The sequence below is a fragment of the Entelurus aequoreus genome, linkage group LG24 (assembly GCF_033978785.1).
Source record: "Entelurus aequoreus isolate RoL-2023_Sb linkage group LG24, RoL_Eaeq_v1.1, whole genome shotgun sequence".
Lineage (NCBI taxonomy): Eukaryota > Metazoa > Chordata > Actinopteri > Syngnathiformes > Syngnathidae > Entelurus > Entelurus aequoreus.
Window position 1 is genome coordinate 5034152 of NC_084754.1, and position 23694 is coordinate 5057845.

The window sequence follows — 23694 nt, forward strand, 5'->3', positions numbered from 1 at the left end:
AAGAGTAAATACATTCTTCGCTGAAAGCTGCACTTAAAAGTTAGTTATCAAGCGTCTTACTCACACTTTCAGCGAAGTGTAGGACTGAATCTTAAGTGTCACACTCAGAGCTGAATTACGACATTACTATGTGCCGTAAACGGAATTTTAGGTGACGTCATTTCTGTGTCCATAGAAATGACCAATCACGGAAGGGAATCCGTTGTCTAGGAATAAAGAAATATCTTGGAAATATTTAAGTGGACAATGGGAGTGTATATTTTGACAATAAACTACAAAATAATACAAAACAAACTAGTCCCCGCCGGCACTCACGCTACCGCTCCCTCTCTTCTATCGCCCACACACTCACTGACGTCACTCACCTCACGGCCACACACATACGCTACTGTCATAACATTTTCTTTCCAATTCATTAATTAGGCAACTAATTTGAAACTGGTGTGGGTGGCTCTATATATACTAGCCCACTGCAGCCACATGCAGAAATCAACAAAGAATCGAAAAGTATTAAATCTGTGACAAAAATAATATCCGCTCTGTCTAAACGATACCGTTTGATCAGCTGCTCGTCATCAAAAAAACAAAAAAACATTGTTCCGTTCCCTGAACGTTCGCGCACGTCTCTCTCGCCTCAGTGCCATCCCCTGCTGGCAACTCCTAACCACTTAAGACACCTCTGAAGGTCTCTTAAATATCGTGGAGAGTAGGAGTGATTCTTAGACTTAAGAACGTTGATAAAAAGCTTTTATTCTTAAGTTTGAGAGTAGGACTAAATTTCGCAAATTCTCAGGACTTAAGTGTAAAATGGCACTCTAAGAAGCTTGATAAGTACGGCCCCTGGTGATAAGAGTCTAAACCAGTGGTTCTTAACCTAGGTTCGATCGAACCCTAGGGGTTCGGTGAGTCGGCCTCAGGGGTTCGGCAGAGCCTCCGTCACGGAGGTATAGACACATCTGACTTATCGTGTAAATAAAAACTTCTCCCTATCAGCGTATTATGGATACCCCCAAACATTGTTCCCTCTAATTTTCCATCTGATTTGCAGGTTGTTTGATTGATCGATTGAAACTTTTACTAGCAGATTGCAAAGGAGGAGAATACATTATATGAAACAGTACACTTTACACAGTACAGTACATATTCCATACAATTGACCACTAAATGGTAACACCCAAATACGTTTTTCAACTTGTTTAAGTCGGCGTCCACGTTAATCAATTCATGGTATTGTGTGTAATTTGTTGTAAGTTCATGCACTGTGTTGGTTTTGTTCTTTGAACAAGGTGATGTTCATGCACGGTTCATTTTGTGCACCAGTAAAAAAACATATGACTTTTTCTTGAATTTGAAAAAAAAAATAAAAAAATGTATTTTTCACTAAAGAAGGGTTCGGTGAATGCGCATATGAAACTGGTGGGGTTCGGTACCTCCAACAAGGTTAAGAACCACTGGTCTAAACAGCGTGGTGTAGAAGTTGGATGGGTGGGTCAACAAGTACCTTGCAAGTATGTCAGAGGGTGACATCACAAAACTGTGATTCTCATGACATCATTGTTGCAGCTTTTTATTTTTGATGAATATTTCAGGACTCATTTCCCAAGCAAGTTGCAAATTTTTTCTATGATAACATGTTTTTGCAAAATCAAATATTCAACTTTAAAAGACATGCAATTTCTTTGGCTCGGTTGGTAACTGTAGCCGCAATTGCCTGCAACTTGAGGGTTCTTGGTTCGATCCCCAGCTTCCGAACGGGTGATTGTGGAAACAGTGTTAAAGTGCTTTGAGTACCTTGAAGGTAGAAAAGCGCTATACAAGTATAACCCATTTACCAATAGCAATTAAGAACATGTGTCAAACTCAAGGCCCGGGGGCCAAATCTGGCCTGCCACGTTATTTTATGTGGCCCATGAAAGCCTGGAAATAATATGCATTAATAAAATGCTTAATCTTTTCTTACTAAATATATTTGTTCTTCCCCTTTTGACATTAAAAACCTAAAAAAAATATTATATTATCGTGTATACCAAAAAAATGTTTTGTTAAAATAAAGATAAATACTGTGTTTAAAAATCTGCTTGACTTATGATTTCAAAACAAATTATCAATCAAATTGTAGACTGTAAAATTGCCAAAAGATTTTACGGTTAAATTCCGCCGACTGAGTTTTTTTTTACCGTAAAATCAACTTTGGTACTGTTTTATTCCATATACAGTAAGACACTAAAACATTACAAAACTTTTATTAGTAGATTGCACAGTACAGTACATATTCCGTACAATTGACCACTAAATGGTTACACCCGAATAAGTTTTTTAACTTGTTTAAGTCTGGGTCCACGTTAATCAATTCATGGTGATTGTCACCCACAGCAAGCAGTTTCACCAGGCAGGCCTGCACATTCCTGCACAACAGTTTGAATGTACCTCTATTGTTAGCTTCCTAACTGTCTCAGGAAGTTTCAAAACATGCGGCGTGGAATAAAAAAAACATTTGACCTGGGTTGCACAAGATTGGCGTTTTATGTTTTTTTTATAATGTATATTTTCTGCTGGATCTACTCTCTATTTATGCTGCCCTTTTTTTTTTTGCTGCAGCTGTTGCATATACTGTAATATTGTACATGGTAACTGGGATTTGATATATATTGTATATATTATACAAAAATACAATATAATTATATATCCTGCGATGAGGTGGCGACTTGTCCAGGGTGTACCCCGCCTTCCACCCGAGTGCAGATGGGATAGGCTCCAGCACCCCTCGCGACCCCAAAAAAGGGACTAGCGGTAGAAAATGGATGGATAATAATATATCAGTATATATACTGTGTATATATAATATGTAAATATTACATATATTTTATATTGCTACTATGGTACACTTTTAGTCTACTTTATACATTTTGTTTTCGCCCTCTTTTTCTGCCCTGGTGTGCATTATCCTTTCCATCCTTTGTAACTGAGCTACTGTGTGGAACAATTTCCCTTGTGGATCATTAAAGTTTGTCTAAGTCTAAAAAGTTAAAAATACTTTCCAGATGCACTTAGCAGTGTAAGTATAATGTTTTGAAAATATATAATAAAATATTACCTAACTTATTTATTTTGCAGGTGTACAATTGAAATAGTCAAGTTATTTTTTAGCACACAATACCTTCCTTAATTTTCCAAAACAGAACATGATTGTCACCCACAGCAAACACAGTTTCACCGGGCAGGCCTGCACATTTCTGCACTGCAAAAAGTAAGTGTTCAAAAACAACAACAAAAATACAAAAATGAGTGGTATTTTACTTGAACTAAGCAAAATTATCTGCCAATTGAACAAAAACATTTGGCTTGTCAAGACTTTCCAAAACAAGTAAAATTAGCTAACTTCAATGAACACAAAAATACCTTAAAATAAGTATATTCTCACTAATAACAAGTGCACTTTACTTGATAGAAAAAACAAATGTGAGACCTTTGTTCTCAATATGTTGAAAAATGTTCTTAAATGAAGTAAATGCTAGTGCCATTATCTTGACATAATGATATGCGCTCTGCATTACATTTCTTGAAACCAGCAAACTTATACTATAAACTAGTTTATTTTTCTTAATGGAAAAACAACAAGGCAACATCTTGTTACTCTCGGGGTCTAAGAGCCGCTCAGGCAAAACATATTGTCTAAAAATACATTTTGCCATCCATAACATGACATCATCGCACCAAGTGCATGCTCTTTCAGTCATTTAGTGTGCAAGGAATATATATATATATATATACACTACCGTTCAAAAGTTTGGGGTCACATGTAAATGTCCTTATTTTTGAAGGAAAAGCACTGTACTTTTCAATGAAAATAACGTTAAACTAGTCTTAACTTTAAAGAAATACACTCTATACATTGCTAATGTGGTAAATGATTATTCTAGCTGCAAATGTCTGGTTTTTGGTGCAATATCTACATAGGTGTATAGAGGCCCATTTCCAGCAACTATCACTCCAGTGTTCTAATGGTACAATGTGTTTGCTCATTGGCTCAGAAGGCTAATTGATGATTAGAAAACCCTTGTGCAATCATGTTCACACATCTGAAAACTGTTTAGCTCGTTACAGAAGCTACAAAACTGACCTTTCTTTGAGCGGGTTGAGTTTCTGGAGCATCACATTTGTGGGGTCAATTAAACGCTCAAAATGGCCAGAAAAAGAGAACTTTCATCTGAAACTCGACAGTCTATTCTTGTTCTTAGAAATGAAGGCTATTCCACAAAATTGTTTGGGTGACCCCAAACTTTTGAACGGTAGTGTATATATATATATATATATATATATATATATATATATATATATATATATATATATATATATATATATATATATATATATATATACAGCCCGGCCCCCGGCCAAATTTTTTTTTAATTGTAATTTTGAAGAATTTATCTGAATGTGCATGAACTATTTCTATTTCAAAATTGTTTGAAATGTCACATGTTAAATGTTTAAATATTAACTGTCAGTTTACTGTACTGTGCCAACTGTACTACTATATGAGTACGTATTTTCTCTTGTTTCATTGAAAATTAAACAGCAAAGACTATTTGGCTGTCATCTGTTTTAATTATGAGACACACTTGAATTTTATAATATATATATATATATATATATATATATATATATATATAATATATATATATATATATATTATAATACTATTTTATTATTATTCTTGTCTATTGTGAGCGAACTGTGGTGCTGAATTTCCCCCAGGGATCATTAAAGTACTTTCTATTCTATTGTGTCAAAGTCATGATTTTTTATTTCATGATTGAAATAAGAAATGTTTACTTTGAAAAAGCAGTTTTATACTTGTGAGTGTTGATGACACAGCTTTGCAACAGTTGATATTCTAGTTTCAAGCATGTTTTACTCAATATAGGTCATCAAATCTCAGCAACAAGCTGTAATATCTTACTGAGATCATTTAGGACCAAAACACTTCAAACAAAATCTGCTTAGAGAGAAGAAGTATCTTATCAGACCGAAAATAAGCAAATATCACCCTTATTTGAGATATTTAATCTTACTTAGATTTCAGTTTTTGCAGTGTGCACAAGTTTGAATTTACCTCTATTGTTAGCTTTGTAACTGTCTCAGGAAGTGGGTGCTTTCAAAACATTCGGCGTGGAATAATAAAAAAAAATTGTCCTGGTTTGCACAATATTGACGTTCATGTTTTTGTATGTCGTAAGAATAAAGAGCAGCGCAAAGCACCTCGCCACAAGTCAACAGATAAACAGTGGAGTACTCATAGGGTGTACACACTGGCTTGTCGGCCGTTGATGACGTAGCCAGTGGGACTTTCCGCATACGTCATTGGGTGCTTCCGACTTCTTAGCTAACCAGACTGTGGTGTTCTTTATGTCACACGCTATAAACATCGCTCCGCCGCTCCGTAGTGCTGACTAAAAGAAGCCATGTAGACACCAAAGGGTCCCAGCATCGCCGACGACTTGGAATATTGAGACGTGCTCGTCCGAGGCGACGCCAGCACCGAGAGACGCTAATGTCAACAACGCGGCCCCTGCTCGGCATGAAGCGAGTCACCGAGCTCGCCTGCGCGGTGCCGCCCGACAACAGGCTCTCCTCGTCGGCCGCCCGGCAGCAACGCGAGGCCAAGGCCGTGGACGAGTTCACGGTCCCGGAGGATAAAGAAGACGAGCTGAAGTCCGCCCGTCCTCGCGTGGAGCGTGTTTTCAAAGTGGCGTTCACGATCATCGGGCTGCTGGACCACACGGGACAAGCCCACGGGAGCACGGCTGCGCGGCAGATATGGCTGAAGCTCGGAGGAAATACCGACGACGTTTCCAAAGCAAAGGTGAGCTGTATTATAGATGTATGTGGAAGTGTTTGTATGTGTATTTGTACGTTTGTATATCTATGTATACGTATATGTATATATACGGATGTGTATGTATGTGGAAGTGTATGTATATATATGTACATGTATCTATTATGTATATGTGAATGTATGTGGAAGTGTATGTATATGTATATATACACGTATGTGAATGTATGTGGAAGTGTATGTATATGTATATACAGTATATGTATACGTATATGTATATATACGTATGTGTATGTATATGTGAATGTATGTGGAAGTATATACGTATATGTATACACATGTATACGTATGTGAATGTATGTGGAAGTGTATGTATATGTATATGTATATATACACAAATGTGAATGTATATGTATGTGGAAGTGTATGTATATGTATGTATGTATATGTATATATACACGTATGTGAATGTATGTGGAAGTGTATGTATATGTATATACAGTATATGTATACGTATATGTATCTATACGTATGTGTATGTATATGAATGTATGTGGAAGTATATACGTATATGTATGTATATGTATACACATGTATACGTATATGTATCTATACGTATGTGAATGTATGTGGAAGTGTATGTATATGTATGTATGTATACGTATATTTATATATATGTATGTATACGTATATGTGTATATGTATCTATACGTTTGTGAATGTATGTGGAAGTGTATGTATATGTATGTATGTATACGTATATTTATATATATGTATGTATACGTATATGTGTATATGTATCTATACGTATGTGTATGTATGTGGAAGTGTATGTATGTGTATGTATATATATGTATACGTATATGTATGTACATCTGAATGTATATGTATGTGGAAATATAAGTATATTTGTATATGTATACGTATATGTATGTATACGTATATGTGTATATGTATCTATACGTATGTGTATGTATGTGGAAGTGTATGTATATATATGTATACGTATATGTATGTACATGTGAATGTATATGTATGTGGAAATATAAGTATATTTGTATATGTATACGTATATGTATATATACGTATATGTATCTATACGTATGTGTATGTATGTGGAAGTGTATGTATATATATGTATACGTATATGTATGTACATGTGAATGTATATGTATGTGGAAATATAAGTATATTTGTATATGTATATGTATGTATACGTATATGTGTATATGTATCTATACGTATGTGTATGTATGTGGAAGTTTATGTATGTGTATGTACACTACCGTTCAAAAGTTTGGGGTCACATTGAAATGTCCTTATTTTTGAAGGAAAAGCACTGTACTTTTCAATGAAGATAACTTTAAACTAGTCTTAACTTTAAAGAAATACACTCTATAAATTGCTAATGTGGTAAATGACTATTCTAGCTGCAAATGTCTGGTTTTTGGTGCAATATCTACATAGGTGTATAGAGGCCCATTTCCAGCAACTATCACTCCAGTGTTCTAATGGTACAATGTGTTTGCTCGTTGGCTCAGAAGGCTAATTGATGATTAGAAAACCCTTGTGCAATCATGTTCACACATCTGAAAACAGTTTAGCTCGTTACAGAAGCTACAAAACTGACCTTCCTTTGAGCCAATTGAGTTTCTGGAGCATCACATTTGTGGGGTCAATTAAACGCTCACAATGGCCAGAAAAAGAGAACTTTCATCTGAAACGCGACAGTCTATTCTTGTTCTTAGAAATGAAGGTTATTCCACAAAATTGTTTGGGTGACCCCAAACTTTTGAATGGTAGTGTACGTATATGTATGTATATGTATACACATGTATGCGTATATGTATCTATACGTATGTGAATGTATGTGGAAGTGTATGTATATGTATGTATGTATACGTATATTTATATATATGTATGTATACGTATATGTGTATATGTATCTATACGTATGTGGAAGTGTATGTATGTATACGTATATGTATATGTGTACGTATATGTATGTATACGTATATGTGTATGTACATGTGAATGTATATGTATGTGGAAATATATGTATATTTGTATATGTATACGTATATGTATGTATACGTATATGTATCTATACGTATGTGTATGTATGTGGAAGTGTATGCATGTGTTTGTATACATATATGTATGTATGTATGCGTATATGTGTATGTATGTGAATGTATATGTATGTGGAAGTATATGTATATAAATGATAAATGGGTTATACTTGTATAGCGCTTTTCTACCTTCAAGGTACTCAAAGCGCTTTGGCAGTATTTCCACATTCACCCATTCACACACACATTCACACACTGATGGCGGGAGCTGCCATGCAAGGCGCTAACCAGCAGCCATCAGGAGCAAGGGTGAAGTGTCTTGCCCAAGGACACAACAGACATGACTACGATGGTAGAAGGTGGGAATTGAACCCCAGTAACCAGCAACCCTCCGATTGCTGGCACGGCCACTCTACCAACTTCGCCACGCATGTATATATATACACGTATGTATATGTATCTATACGTATGTGTATGTATGTGGAAGTGTATGTATGTATTTGTATGTGTATGTATATGTATGTATATGTATGTATGTGTATATGTGTATGTATGTGAATGTATATGTATGTGGAAGTATATGTATGTATATATATACACGTATATGTATGTATACATGTATATACAGGTAAAAGCCAGTAAATTAGAATATTTTGAAAAACTTGATTTATTTCAGTAATTGCATTCAAAAGGTGTAACTTGTACATTATATTTATTCATTGCACACAGACTGATGCATTCAAATGTTTATTTCAGTTAATTTTGATGATTTGAAGTGGCAACAAATGAAAATCCAAAATTCCGTGTGTCACAAAATTAGAATATTACTTAAGGCTAATACAAAAAAGGGATTTTTAGAAATGTTGGCCAACTGAAAAGTATTAAAAATGAAAAATATGAGCATGTACAATACTCAATACTTGGTTGGAGCTCCTTTTGCCTCAATTACTGCGTTAATGCGGCGTGGCATGGAGTCGATGAGTTTCTGGCACTGCTCAGGTGTTATGAGAGCCCAGGTTGCTCTGATAGTGGCCTTCAACTCTTCTGCGTTTTTGGGTCTGGCATTCTGCATCTTCCTTTTCACAATACCCCACACATTTTCTATGGGGCTAAGGTCAGGGGAGTTGGCGGGCCAATTTAGAACAGAAATACCATGGTCCGTAAACCAGGCACGGGTAGATTTTGCGCTGTGTGCAGGCGCCAAGTCCTGTTGGAACTTGAAATCTCCATCTCCATAGAGCAGGTCAGCAGCAGGAAGCATGAAGTGCTCTAAAACTTGCTGGTAGACGGCTGCGTTGACCCTGGATCTCAGGAAACAGAGTGGACCGACACCAGCAGATGACATGGCACCCCAAACCATCACTGATGGTGGAAACTTTACACTAGACTTCAGGCAACGTGGATCCTGTGCCTCTCCTGTCTTCCTCCAGACTCTGGGACAAGTCTAGTGTAAAGTTTCCACCATCAGTGATGGTTTGGGGTGCCATGTCATCTGCTGGTGTCGGTCCACTCTGTTTCCTGAGATCCAGGGTCAACGCAGCCGTCTACCAGCAAGTTTTAGAGCACTTCATGCTTCCTGCTGCTGACCTGCTCTATGGAGATGGAGATTTCAAGTTCCAACAGGACTTGGCGCCTGCACACAGCGCAAAATCTACCCGTGCCTGGTTTACGGACCATGGTATTTCTGTTCTAAATTGGCCCGCCAACTCCCCTGACCTTAGCCCCATAGAAAATGTGTGGGGTATTGTGAAAAGGAAGATGCAGAATGCCAGACCCAAAAACGCAGAAGAGTTGAAGGCCACTATCAGAGCAACCTGGGCTCTCATAACACCTGAGCAGTGCCAGAAACTCATGGACTCCATGCCACGCCGCATTAACGCAGTAATTGAGGCAAAAGGAGCTCCAACCAAGTATTGAGTATTGTACATGCTCATATTTTTCATTTTCATACTTTTCAGTTGGCCAACATTTCTAAAAATCCCTTTTTTGTATTAGCCTTAAGTAATATTCTAATTTTGTGACACACGGAATTTTGGATTTTCATTTGTTGCCACTTCAAATCATCAAAATTAACTGAAATAAACATTTGAATGCATCAGTCTGTGTGCAATGAATAAATATAATGTACAAGTTACACCTTTTGAATGCAATTACTGAAATAAATCAAGTTTTTCAAAATATTCTAATTTACTGGCTTTTACCTGTATATATATGTATGTATATGTATATATTAGGGGTGCAACTAACAACTAATTTGATAATTGATTAATCTGTCGATTATTAATCGATTACTAATCGGATAAAAGAGACAAACTACATTTCTATCCTTTCCAGTATTTTATTGAAAAAAAACAGCATACTGGCACCATACTTATTTAGATTATTGTTTCTCAGCTGTTTGTAAATGTTGCAGTTTATAAATAAAGGTTTATTTAAAATTTTTTTAAAAAAGTAGCCTTTGCGCATAGCATAGATCCAACGAATCGATGACTAAATTAATCGCCAACTATTTTTTTAATCGATTAGTTGTTGCAGCCCTAGTATGTATACGTATATGTATGTGTATGTATACGTATATGTATGTGTATATGTATGTATGTATATTAGACTTGGAGACTTAGACTTCCTTTTATTGTCATTCAAATTTGAACTTTACAGTGCAGATAAGAACGAAATTTCACTGCATTAGCTCGTTGTAGTGCAGGATAAAAAAACAATAAGGTGCAGGTATAATTAATAGATTACTGTACAGATAAATATATTGCACTTTTGCATATGCATCCACGTTTATGGATGTATGTTATATTGTCTTTATATTCCAGCCAGTTAATCCATTTTTGGGGGGAATTGAGGGGATTATTTTGATGCGTTCAAGACTCGTACGGCCTGAGGGAAGAAGCAGTTAGTCTGCTGCGGAACCTCTTTCTAGAGTCCAGCAGTGAAAACAGTCCTTGGTATATGTATGTATACGTATATGTATGTGTATGTATATATATGTATATACGTATGTGTTGGCAGGTGAACGTTAGACCCAACACTCGGTATAGGGCGGTATAGCTCGGGTGGTAGAGTGGCCGTGCCAGCAACTTGAGGGTTCCAGGTTCGATTCCCACTTCCGCCATCCTAGTCACTGCCGTTGTGTCCTTGGGCAAGACACATTACCCACCTGCTCCGAATGCCACCCACACTGGCTTAAATGTAACTTAGATGTTGGGTTTCACTATGTAAAAGCGCTTTGAGTCACCAGAGAAAAGCGCTATGTAAATATAATTCACTTCACTCCAACACTCGTGAGGCACGAACAGGTGTTTGTCGGTGGATATGCGTAACGGCAGCTAGCATGTGAAATTACCTTCTTTACCGTATAATTTACCTTACAAGAGCAGCCAGTGTCCACTCCAATCCACTTTATACATATAGCACATTTCAAAAAAACAATAGATGTTTCACCAAGTGCTGCACAGAAGTTAAGACAAACGTACTAGAAGAGTCAGTAATACAAAACATTTAACTATAAAAGAGTAAATGCATAAAATACACCAGAGAAAATCACACAACTCTCATGCTGGTTTGAAAGCCAAAGAGTAAAAATAGGTTTTTAAGACGTGATTTAAAAGTCATTAAAGAGGGAGCCGTCCGAATAACGCTAGGGATATTGTTCCAGAGTTTTGGAGCCACAGCAGAAAATGCACGATCCCCTCTGGATTTTAAAAGGGTTTTTGGGACGACAAGAAGAGACTGATCAGCTGACCTTGTGGGGGGGTGTACATTTTTAAAAGGTATGACGTATATTGTGGCACTAATCCGTTAAGAGATTTAAAAACAAACAACATTTTCAAATGAATTGTAAAATGAACTGGGAGCCAGTGAAGGGATGCTAAAATGGGGGTAATGTGTTCATTGTTTTTTAGTGCCAGTTAAAAGGCGAGCAGCAGCATTTTGGACTAACCCCAATCGAGCGATTGAGGCCTGCTTCATTCCAACGTAGGGGAAGTTGCAGTAGTCCAAACGCGATGAAATAAAAGCATGGATTACCCGCTCAAAGTCGTTAAAAAATAAAACTGATTTAATTTTTGCTAAAAGTCTTAGATGATAGAAACTACATCGTACAACAAAGTTAACCCACTGCTCCAATTTTAAATCGTTGTCGAACTTAAATCCAAGATTTGTGACTTTTGGTTTTTAATAAGGCATCAGGGGGTCCAGGTCACTGGGGTGAGCATTCTGTTTGACTCAAATAAAATTATTTCCGTCTTGTTCTCATTTAAGTTGAGAAAGTTTACCGCCAACCATGCTTTTATGTGCCATAACTCAGTATCTTGTGTCCTCGTTAAGTCAACTGTTATCCAGAGTTGGTGTGTTTGGATCTGACCAGGCTAACCTCTCTCTCTTGAGCGTCATTTTTTTCATTTTCATTTATTCATAAAAAAAAAGAAAGTACAAGGTTGACAACATGTAGTAATATAAATTCAAATAATGCAAAGGTAATGTACAGTATGTAAGCATGATGGTCCGGTTTTGCCTGAAAGGAAGTGGGAAGAAGATAATTTATTTAATCCCAGTCATTAATACATTGAGTTTCACTGTTACTTTGTTTAAGGATTGTAATACACATGTTGTATCATGGTGGCATTACCACAGGTAGCAACAATAATTTGTATCAACAATGTTGGAAGAATGAACATACCAACAATGGTAATAGACAACATAGCAATAATGGTAAGGAAACATTGAGCACAAGTTAACACTTTGAGACAGAGTACAACGGCAGGTCAAATTAAAGACCCTCATCTCTATATTTGAACCAGACCCGATGTTTGTATAATAGTTTGAATCGATTAATATTTTGACATTGCTTGTGTTGTAAGTCCAGTTTGTTCCGTAGTTTTACTCCGCATACAGACACACGAAAACGTGTACGCGTGGTTTGAGCTCTCGGCAATGAGAAATATCCAAAGCCTCTCAAATTATGAGCCTGCACTTGTGTTATTAAAAAACGTTGTAGATTAGGCGGCAATAATTTGTTAAATGCTTCATATAAGATTATTGATGTATTATATTTAACAAAATCATCAAATTTTAGCAACTTTGATTGCATTAACAGATGTTGTGAAAAATACAACGTTGTGAATGATTCCGCACTGCTCTTTTCTGTAATATGATCAGAGGATGAATTGTGTTGTGGTAAGTATTCCCCCATACTTCAACATAGTATGTAAGGTATGGGAGTACCAAGGTGCAGTATAGAGTACGGAGTGCATTTTCATTGAGGTATAGTTTTGCTTTGTTTATAATTGAGAGCTTGATTATCTGATCATAATCATCAAAGTCAATTATTGTATTGCCTTTGTTAAAGATTTAAGCTTGCATATGGAAAGTTATAGCTTCTAGTGGGGTGTCAAACTCATTTTAGATCAGGGGCCACATGGAGAAAAATCTACTCCCAAGTGGGCCGAACTGGTAAAAATCATGGCACGATAACTTAAAAATAAAAACAACTTCAGATTGTTTTCTTTGTTTAAAAATAAAACAAGCACATTCTGAAATTGTACAAATCAGATTGTTTTCTTTGTTTAAAAATAGAACAAGCACATTCTGAAATTGTACAAATCATAATGTTTCTGTTTTTTTTTTTACACTTACCGTATTTTTCGGACTGTAGGTCGCAGTTTTTTTCATAGTTTGGCCGGGGGTGCGACTTATACTCAGGAGCGACTTATGTGTGGAATTATTAACACAGTACCGTAAAATATCAAATAATATTATTTAGCTCATTCACGTAAGAGACTAGACGTATAAGATTTCATGGGATTTAGCGATTAGGAGTGACAGATTGTTTGGTAAACGTATAGCATGTTCTATATGTTATAGTTATTTGAATGACTCTTACCATAATATGTTACGTTAACATACCAGGCACCTTCTCAGTTGGTTATTTATGCCTCATATAACGTACACTTATTCAGCCTGTTGTTCATTATTCTTTATTTATTTTAAATTGCCTTTCAAATGTCTATTCTTGGTGTTGGGATTTATCAAATAAATTTCCCCAAAAAATGCGACTTATATATGTTTTTTTTCCTTCTTTATTATGCATTTTCAGCCGGTGCGACTTATACTCCAGAGCGACTTATACTCCGAAAAATATGGTACATGTTGCGGTTAATAGTATTCTATCTTTATTTGTCGTTATTTATATTTTCTAAATAAATTATGTGATAATGTTCATCAGTCAACTCATAAGTATTAATGTGCAATCTAACGAGATAAAAAAAGTTATATCAAAATCAAATTACAGTATGTTATTTATGTAGTTTGACCATTTTCCTTGACTGATGTACTAACATGTGGTTTATTTTGTACACATGTAGCATCATATACAATGATAAAAAGAATTGCTATTGCGACATCCAGTGGACACATTTAGAACAGCTGTTTCTTTCATTAAAAAATTTCAGGTTCTTTTTTATACTTAGCAAAAGGCATCCCGGGGGGCCGGATAAAACCTGTTTGACACCCCTGGCCTAAAATGTATATCATGATACATATTGCAGCCTCCTGTGATAAGGATATAGGGCTGCAAATAATGATTATCTTCACGATTAGTCGATTTGAGGGATTACCCCCAGTACTTCTCAGACAGAAACGTAAATAATGAAAACATGAAGGAAGTAGTTAAGAACTTCAATAATTACTTCTGAAATATTGTTACCAAATTTGGAAGAAAGGAGTCGACCCAGTTTCAGTTGAGGACTTCAATGACACCATATTAGGGCTGCAACAACTAATTGATTAAAATCGATTATAAAAATAGTTGGCGATTAATTTAGTCATCGATTCATTGGATCTATGCTATGCGCAGAGGCTCCTTTTTTATTATTATTATTATTATTATTATTTTATTTTTTTTAATAAACCTTTATTTATAAACTGTAACATTTACAAACAGCTGAGAAACAATAATCAAAATAAGTATGGTGCCAGTATGCTGTTTTTTTTTCAATAAAATTCTGGAAAGGATAGAAATGTAGATTCTCTTTTATCCAATTATTAATCGATTAATCGAAGTAATAATCGACAGATTAATCGATTATCAAATTAGTTGTTAGTTGCAGCCCTACACCATATATAGAAATTCCAACTCAATGTTCCTCATGAATGTGACACAAGAGGCAATAGTTAAACGTGTCAATGATTGCATATCCGTGACCTCAATTGATTGTAATAAAATTGATAGGGAAACGATAAAAAATGTTGTTGAAGAGATCTCAGGACCTTAATGTGTACCAGTAATCTATCATTTCAAACAGGCACAACTCTCAAACAAAATGAAAATAGCTAAAATTGTACTGATTTATAAGACTGGAGATAAACAATAATTAAAAAATTATAGACATGGTTCTTTACTGTCACAGTTTTGTAAAATGATTTTAAAAAACTGTTCAATATCATATTGGACAATTTCATAAATAGAATAGGAAGTACTTTATTGATCCCTGGGGGAAATTCAGCACCACAGTTCGCTCACAATAGACAATAAATACTATACATTATTCACATGTGAATAATATAAATATATTATACATATAATCTACATTTAAGTGCAGTCAAGAAGGAACATATGCATTATACAGTCTGATGGCTGTCGGTGTGAAGGACCTCCTGTGTCGTTCCGTGTTGCAGTTTGGGAGTCTGAGCCTTCCACTGAACGTGCTCATTCTCTCCGCCAGGTCCGAGTGTAGTGGGTGGGAGGTGTTGTCCATAATGGCTAGGAGCTTTGCTAGACTTCTCCTCTCTGACACCACCACCAGAGAGTAGCTCCACTCCCACCACGTTACTGGCCTTCTTTACCAGCTTGTCCAGCCTGTTTGCGTCCCTCGCTCTCAGTCCCCTGCCCCAGCAGGCCACGGCGTACAAGAAGGCGCTCGCCATCACCGACTCCTAGAACATCTTCATCATCTTTATACAGACGTTGAAGGATCCTAGCCTCCTGAGGAAGTAGAGGCGGCTCTGTCCCTTCTTGTAGAGTGCCTCAGCGTGTTTTGACCCATTCAGCTTGTTGTCCATGTGTACTCCGAGGTATTTATAATCCTCAACCATGTCCACACCGACCCCCTGATGGAAACAGGGGTCGCCGGAGTACTCCTCCTTCCCAGGTCCACAACCAGCTCCTTGGTCTTCGTCACATTGAGCTGGAGGTGGTTCTTTCCACACCATGTGACAAAGTCCTCCACCAGTGCCCTGTATTCCTCATCATCACCATCCTCAATAAACACCACTATCGCGGAGTCATCAGAAAACTTCTGAAGGTGGCAGGACTCTGACTGATAGTGGAAATCGGTGGTGTAGATGGTGAAGAGGAAGGGGGCGAGGACTGTGCCCTGCGGGGCCCCGGTGTTGCTGACCAGCCTGTCAGACACACAGTCCTGCAGTCACACGTACTGTGGTCTGTCAGTCAAGTGTAATCAACAACACAGGACACCAAGGGGGCCTCCACCTGCATCGTCTCTAACTTCACACCCAGTAGCCCAGGCCGTATGGTATCGAACGCACTGGAGAAGTCAAAAAACGTGACCCTCACACTGCTCGCAGGCTTGTCTAGGTGGGTGTGGGCTCAGTTCAGCAGGTAGATGACTGCATCCTTCACTCCCAGTCGGGGCTGGTAGGCGAACTGGAGTGGGTCCAAGTGGGGCTTGATCGTCGGGCAGAGTTGTTCCAGGACCAACCTCTCCATGGTCTTCATGATATGGGAGGTTAGAGCCACGGGCCTGTAGTCCTTCAACGTGCTGGGTCGCGCGCACTTGGGGATGGGGACCACGCATGAGGTTTTCCACAGTGGGGGGACTTTCTGCAGCCTAAGGCTCATGTTGAAGATGTGCTGAAGCACACCACACAGCTGTGGGGCGCAGGCTTTGAGCACCCTGAGGCTCACACTGTCAGGACCCGCGCGCGGCCTTGCCTGTTTGTAGCTTATGTAGCTGTGCATTCACCTGTTCTGCAGACAGACACACTGGGGGGGTCTCACTTGGTTGGGGGTGGGGGGGGGGGTCGTCAAGCTGAAGGTGAGGTGTTAAGTGGGGGGAGGTAGTCATTGGAGTTGGGGGGCTGTGAGGAGGGGGTGGATTGGTTCGCTGAAGTTGTCAGGGGGCCGGCTGGCATGTCTTGGGGGGGGGCAGGAGCTTGTCGGAGCCACTGTGTCAAACCTGTTCAGTCTAAGCCTGGGCCCCTGGAGAGGGGGTCCAGATTGAGGCCAAGGAAAAAAACCTAATAGCCATAGCACATATATGCATGTGTGTAAGAGGAAAATATCAAACATCAAAGAAAACAAAGGACATTAAAGACATTAAAAGAACAGAGCTGATGCAACCAGCCATTTCTACATACAGCTACAAAAAAATAAATAAAAACAAAACATACACTGTGGTGGCCGCTGTGGTGCCAACAACACTTCCCCTCGTTAGCATTGAGGTAATGTGTGGCAGAGGGATCGCTGTGGATCGACTACTACTAGTCTAAAATTGTCGGAATCACCCACATTCGCATTCCATTCAGTTGTAAACAAATGGCACATATGTCATTCTGTTCACCTTCAGAACCCTGGGATGTTGTGTTATTTACAAGCAATGCCAGGTTTCTCGGATAGACCTGATACATATGGAAAGACAATAGTTTTGCATCTGTCACCATTTCCCTCCTCATCCACTGTGTACTTGTTATTTCCGGAACTAGATGCACGTTTCACAAACGACCACCTGGGGAAACCACATGTGTTGAGGGCTTCCCTTAAATGCCTGTGCTCTTTCTGTTTGGCCTGTGGGCTGGTAGGAACATTATCAGCTCTGTGTTGTAGGGTTCTGACAACGCCCAGTTTGTGCTCCAGTGGGTGGTGTGAGTCAAAAAGTAGGTATTGATCGGTATGTGTGGGTTTTTCGTTAAACCCCGACATGGAGGCCCCTTTTTTCTCCAATGTGGACACCACGGTCCAAAAAAGGCAACTTGCTGTCTTTGACAAACTCACGTGTGAACTTCATTTTTTGTCCACTGACAAAAAAAACAAAAACAAAAACATCTGGGGTTCTGGCAGCAGTCGCTAGACTAGATCGGACCAATCTAAGTTTATGAGCTTGAACTGATGAATAATGAATAAAGCTAAAAATATGTGTTGGACCAAAAAAATCACTTCATATTCTCTACTGTTCGCTAGTGTTGCCATCATTCACTAACCGTGTTACACAAAAGATTAGTTAGAATAATACACAATGTTGGATTTAGAGAACATTCAAAACCTTTATTTATTGAATCAAAAATATTGAAATTCCACAATATATTGAATTTGCAAACTGCTAAAGTTACGCACAAAGCAAACTATTAGCCTGCTAAGAACGTACAACAATTCTTCTCCAAAAAGAGAAGAAATATAACCTCAGAGAAAAATGTACCCTAAAGCATTTGTATGCACGTGCAACACCTCAAAACCTTTAGTAAATCCCTATGTGAAATTAAAATATGGAATGGATGAAGTAGGTAGGATTTCAAATAAGATCTGCTTCTTCCTCCTCCTTTTCGAACATGCTGAAAAGAGAAACTGGAAATGGTGATGTTTCATGTTGTAATTGTATGCATGTTCGAACTAAGCCATAAACCTATACAGTGGCTGTAAGCCAGGGGTGCCCAACGTGCGTCCCAGAGGCCATTTGCAGCCCACTGCTATTTTTTTTAACTATCCATCCATCCACTTTCTACCGCTTGTCAACTAACCACGGAAAATGTTAAAAACACTACTACAAAAAAATCATTAAAAAGTGTAATAGTGTCTTCGGGAATTATTCATAGCGCTTCACTATTTCCACATTTTGTTATGTAACAGTATTCCAAAATGGAATAAATACAATTTGTCCTCAAAATTCTACACACAATACCCGATAATAACAATGCAAATTTACTAAAAATAAAAACTTTACATGATTCCTTAGTCTCAAAATTCCTTCAAACCAACTTACTACCGCCAGTTTTTCTTTGCTTCGGACCCTATGTCCGCTCCGAGAAATTTTGGTTGTAGTTTCATGTTCATGCCGCAATCTGAGATAATTATTTTGATGTTGCTTTCTATTTAACATCAGCATAGCCATTGAATGCGTAAGAACAATACATTAATCTGTGCTAAAAGGAAATAAGCACCTCAGTGTTCGAGAGGAACACAGCGTATGACCAATAGTAGATGTGAAAATACAAAAAAACAAACTATTTGACAAATCAAAATAATGTAGTGCATGGAAACATATGTACTCTGTCAGAGCTACATCATTCCTCTGGGGAGAGAGGACAACCTTACAGAAGGACAACCATCAATCATGCCTGTATGATAGTGAGGCCAGATGGAAGCCATTCCTTTGTACAAGTTCGCCAAAATGACCCTGAAAAACTCTGACCATGAGAAACAAAATGATGTGGTCTGATGAGACGTAGATTGAACTTTTTGACGTGAATGCCAGGCATCATGTTTGGAGGAAACCAGGCACCTCTCATCCCCAGGCCAATACCATCCCTACACTGAAGCATGGTGGTGGCAGCATCATGCTTTGGGGAGGTTTTTCAGCAGCAGAAACTGGGAGATTAGTCAGGATAGAGAGAAAGATGAATGCAGCAACATACAGAGACATTCTGGATGAAAACCTGCTCCAGGCCGCTCTTGAACTCAGACTGGGCTAGGCGATGGTTCATCTTTCAGCAGGAGAACCTAAGCCAAGGCTATTCAACTACATAATGAAGAGGGCCACAGTTTCAAGAGCCCAAGGTCTCAGGGGCTGGACATCAAAATGTAGATGCTTCTTTAGAAAGTGCCTCCGCAGGTTATATTCCTTTGAGACTGCGTTTACTTATTTACAAAGCAAACACATCAGCTTTCACACTGCACTGTCAATACATTTTACCCTCGCTACTCGTTTCCAGCGTGTGCAGCTGGACGAATAGTTAACAGTACGAAGAAACAAGCTTTTGTTGATAATTGATGTTCCTTATTTTGAATTTTTTTCTCAAGTTTTATACATTTATAAATCTTTTATTTAAGTTTGTAAGACTGAATATATAATTGTTACAAAAGTATAACTTACATTGTGTATTTTACATGAGTAAAATAGGTTTAGTGTTAATACACAGCAAACATTGCACACATGTGGTTTAACAAAATTAAACCTACAGCAAACATTGCACACATGTTGTTTAACTAAATTAAACCTAAGGTGTAGCTTTATCGCCCTCCGCTGGTCAAATTCAGCGCTACATGTATTTAAACAGTTTTGATCACCAGTGTTAAACAAAAACAACACGACCATGAATACAAAATACATCAAAGTCAGGATTTCAATACAATCATACTTTGTTGTCCAGTCGCCATGAAAAGTCTGATTTTGGCTATTAAAAAAAATATTTTTTAGGGTCGATAGCGCCATTTTCTTCTACTCACTCCACTACCGCTTCATTGTGACAAATATGCTTCGCTGTTGCACCCTGCGGGGTGGCGGGAGTACTGCATACATGAGCAACCCTGTTTTGAATGGTTTCACCAAGCCTATTTGGGTATTGTTTGGCAGGCCAAATTAAAAAGCTTTAGCGGGCCGCCAGTTGAATAGGTCGAAACTGCCCAAAGAAAGGTGTCAAGCTTGTGGTATCATATTCAAAAAGACTTGAGGCTGTAATTGCTGCCAAAGGTGCTGTGAATACATGTGATTTCTTTGTTGTTTTTTTTTTTTTTTTATCAATTTCAAAAAGCTCAAAAAAATGTTTTTATTTTTGTCACTGTGGGGTATTTTGTGTAGAATATTGAGGACAAAAATAAATGTATTCCATTTTAAAATAAGGATGCAACATAATAAAATGTGGAACAACTGAAGCACCGTGAATACTCTCCGGATGCACTGTAAGTGTGCGCTGATTTTAAAGACAATGTAAACGTCATTATAATGTATGTCTGATGTGTCACTATACAGTGGAACCTCGATTTACAAAGAGTACACCATAAGAAACAATGTAAACATGGCTAATTGGTTCTCACCTTGACAAAAGTCCCTATTTTAGTTCAACAAAAACTGCACACTTTGAAGACACTTCAGGCCATGTCCACACGAACACAGCGTTTTAAAAACACATATTTGGGGTTAAAATGATCTCCATCCACACAAGTGTAGTTTCATAACTGTCTGTGTCAGAGCTGGGCAAATATTTTGACTCGGAGGGGGCAACATGGAGAGGAAAAATGTGTCTGGGGGGGCCAATGTGTATGTGTGTATAAATTATATATCCTGTAAAAAATATGCTGTACAGTATGTGTGTTTGGGTCCCTTTTTTTCCAGGAACACTAATACCAAAAGTCACAATGTTTGATTATGACAGACGACCTCTAAAAAATCGTAAGGGAATTTTACAGTTTTTTACTGAATGGGACACCCAAAATGTACATGAAAATAAAGAAAGTGGGATTCACAATATTAACTATGAACAATAAAACACTGAATATTAACAACATATGAACATTGCTCCTCTCTTACTTCTCAGACCAGCTCCTCGATAGACATCTTTTACAATCAAGCAAAACACAATATGAATGCAACATGTAATAAACACTAACAATATGATATATGATCAGTTTTATGCCGAAATCTGTTTCTGACACGTGTTTGGGGCTGGCTGCTCTGAAAACAAACCCGCCCACTCTGCTTTGTTCCTGGTCTGAGCTGTGTTGACGTAGATTACCGTAATAACTGGTACAACACCGAAAAGCGCAGATTTCAACCACTGAAGTACTTTCTATAGTTCAAGACTTGCTGTCATTTAAAAACAGCACTGCACTTCATAATGGCCGCTACAGTTGAAATCCTAATGGGCCGCATGTCGCCCGCGGGCCGTATTTTGCCCAGGTCTGGTCTATGTCTACACACAAAAGCATGCACTTGCTGTCATGCACATTGTGTCCAATCAGAAGGCTGAAAAAAGCAGCAAAAGCTGACTTGCTGGCATTAAATGATAATAAATTATAAATAAATGGGTTATACTTGTATAGCGCTTTTCTACCTTCAAGGTACTCAAAGCGCTTTGACAGTATTTCCACATTCACCCATTCACACACACATTCACACACTGATGGCGGGAGCTGCCATGCAAGGCGCTAACCAGCAGCCATCAGGAGCAAGGGTGAAGTGTCTTGCCCAAGGACACAACGGACGTGACTAGGATGGTAGATGGTGGGGATTGAACCCCAGTAACCAGCAACCCTCCGATTGCTGGCACGGCCACTCTACCAACTTCGCCTTAAAACCCAACAATAAAGGTGAAGCTATAAACACTGAAGCGCCACTCTACAAGAGGTGCTTTAAAACATGGCTAGCTAGCTCGCGGTTAACGTCCATCCGCAGTCGGCAGTGTTTTAGCTACTTCTAAATGACTAATCCTCTCCTCCATGACGACAAATAAAGTGAGTTTCTTACAAGTATCATCCCTTCAGGACAAGGACTAGCTAAACATGCTTCACTACATACCAGTAGAATCCATGGGTGGATCTACACACACATCGATACCCAAGTATATAGTTGATACTATGATTACATCGATATTTTTCCATTATCAGAAAATCTTTTGTCTTTTTGTTTTGTTTATAAAGTCAGTAAATATGTCCCTGGACACAGAGGAACTTTAATTATGACCAATGTATGACCCTGTAACTACCTGGTATTAGATTGATACCAACATTTGTCATATTACCCAAAACTTATGTAAAGTATCCAAACAACAGAAGAAGAGTTGATTATTAAATTTAAAAAAAAAAAAAAAGTGTAGATAGAACATGTTAAAACAGAAAGTAAGCAGATATTAACATTAAATGTACAAGTAGATTAACAGTCCAATTTTCGACCACTTGCCCCTCATAATTTTGACAAGATAATAGAATGGGAAATGACACAATATGTTACTGCATACATCAGCAGCCAAATTATGGGCCCTTGTAACCCAGTTGCTTACTTACAACTGAAAAATAGGTTGTCTAGTATGTTTACTATCTTATTTAATGACAAAATTGTTCTTTGATTGCAATCAAAGTTTACTTATATAGCCCTAAATCACGAGTGTCTCAAAGGGCTGCACAAGCCACGACGACATCCTCGGCTCAGATCCAACATCAGGGCAAGAGGGTAATAATGATACTAGCAATAAAAAAAATGTAAAAAAATCAATTCTTAGCAAGAAAATTGTTATTCACATTTTCTTCCCACAACCGTGCAGCTCTATAGTGCACCAATGAATGCACACTAACACCTTTTACACAGACCAATAGTAATAAAAATAATAAAATGCAATAAAAAATGGACAGTGCATCCGGAAAGTATTCACAGCGCTTCACTTAATCCTCATTTTGTTATGTTACAGCCTTATTGCAAAACAGAATAAATTCATATCTGTCCTCAAAATCAGTGGTCCCCAACCTTTTTGTAGCTGCGGACCGGTCAACGCTTGAAAATTTGTACCACGGACCGGGGGTGGGGGGTGGGTTTTTTTTTCTTTTTTTTTTTTTCCATAAAGAAATACAATCATGTGTGCTTACGGACTATCCCTGCAGACTGTATTGATCTATGTTGATATATAAAGTATATATTGTGTTTTTTATGTTGATTTAATAAAAAATTTAATTTTTAATTTTTTTAATTTCTTGTGCGGCCCGGTACCAATCGGTCCGGTGGTTGGGGACCACTGCTCAAAATGATAATCCCAATACCTCATAATAACAACGTGAAATGG

The 23694-nt window shown here is 37.9% G+C and overlaps 1 protein-coding gene across 3 annotated transcripts in view; it reads left to right on the top strand.

The window, feature by feature from the left end:
* The window catches only part of n4bp1 (nedd4 binding protein 1), an 80700-nt gene that overhangs the window by 28641 nt on the left and 28365 nt on the right, over nt 1–23694 (top strand). The window contains exon 1 of one of the 3 annotated variants that reach the window (XM_062036200.1): nt 5319–5866. The exons of 1 other annotated variant lie outside the window; for it this stretch is intronic. In XM_062036200.1, the coding sequence (XP_061892184.1) occupies nt 5555–5866 (312 nt within the window). In that variant the 5' untranslated portion in view covers nt 5319–5554. Of the gene's footprint in view, nt 1–5318; nt 5867–23694 lie in introns of those variants that run through there. One more of the 3 variants, XM_062036199.1, reaches the window with a different exon arrangement.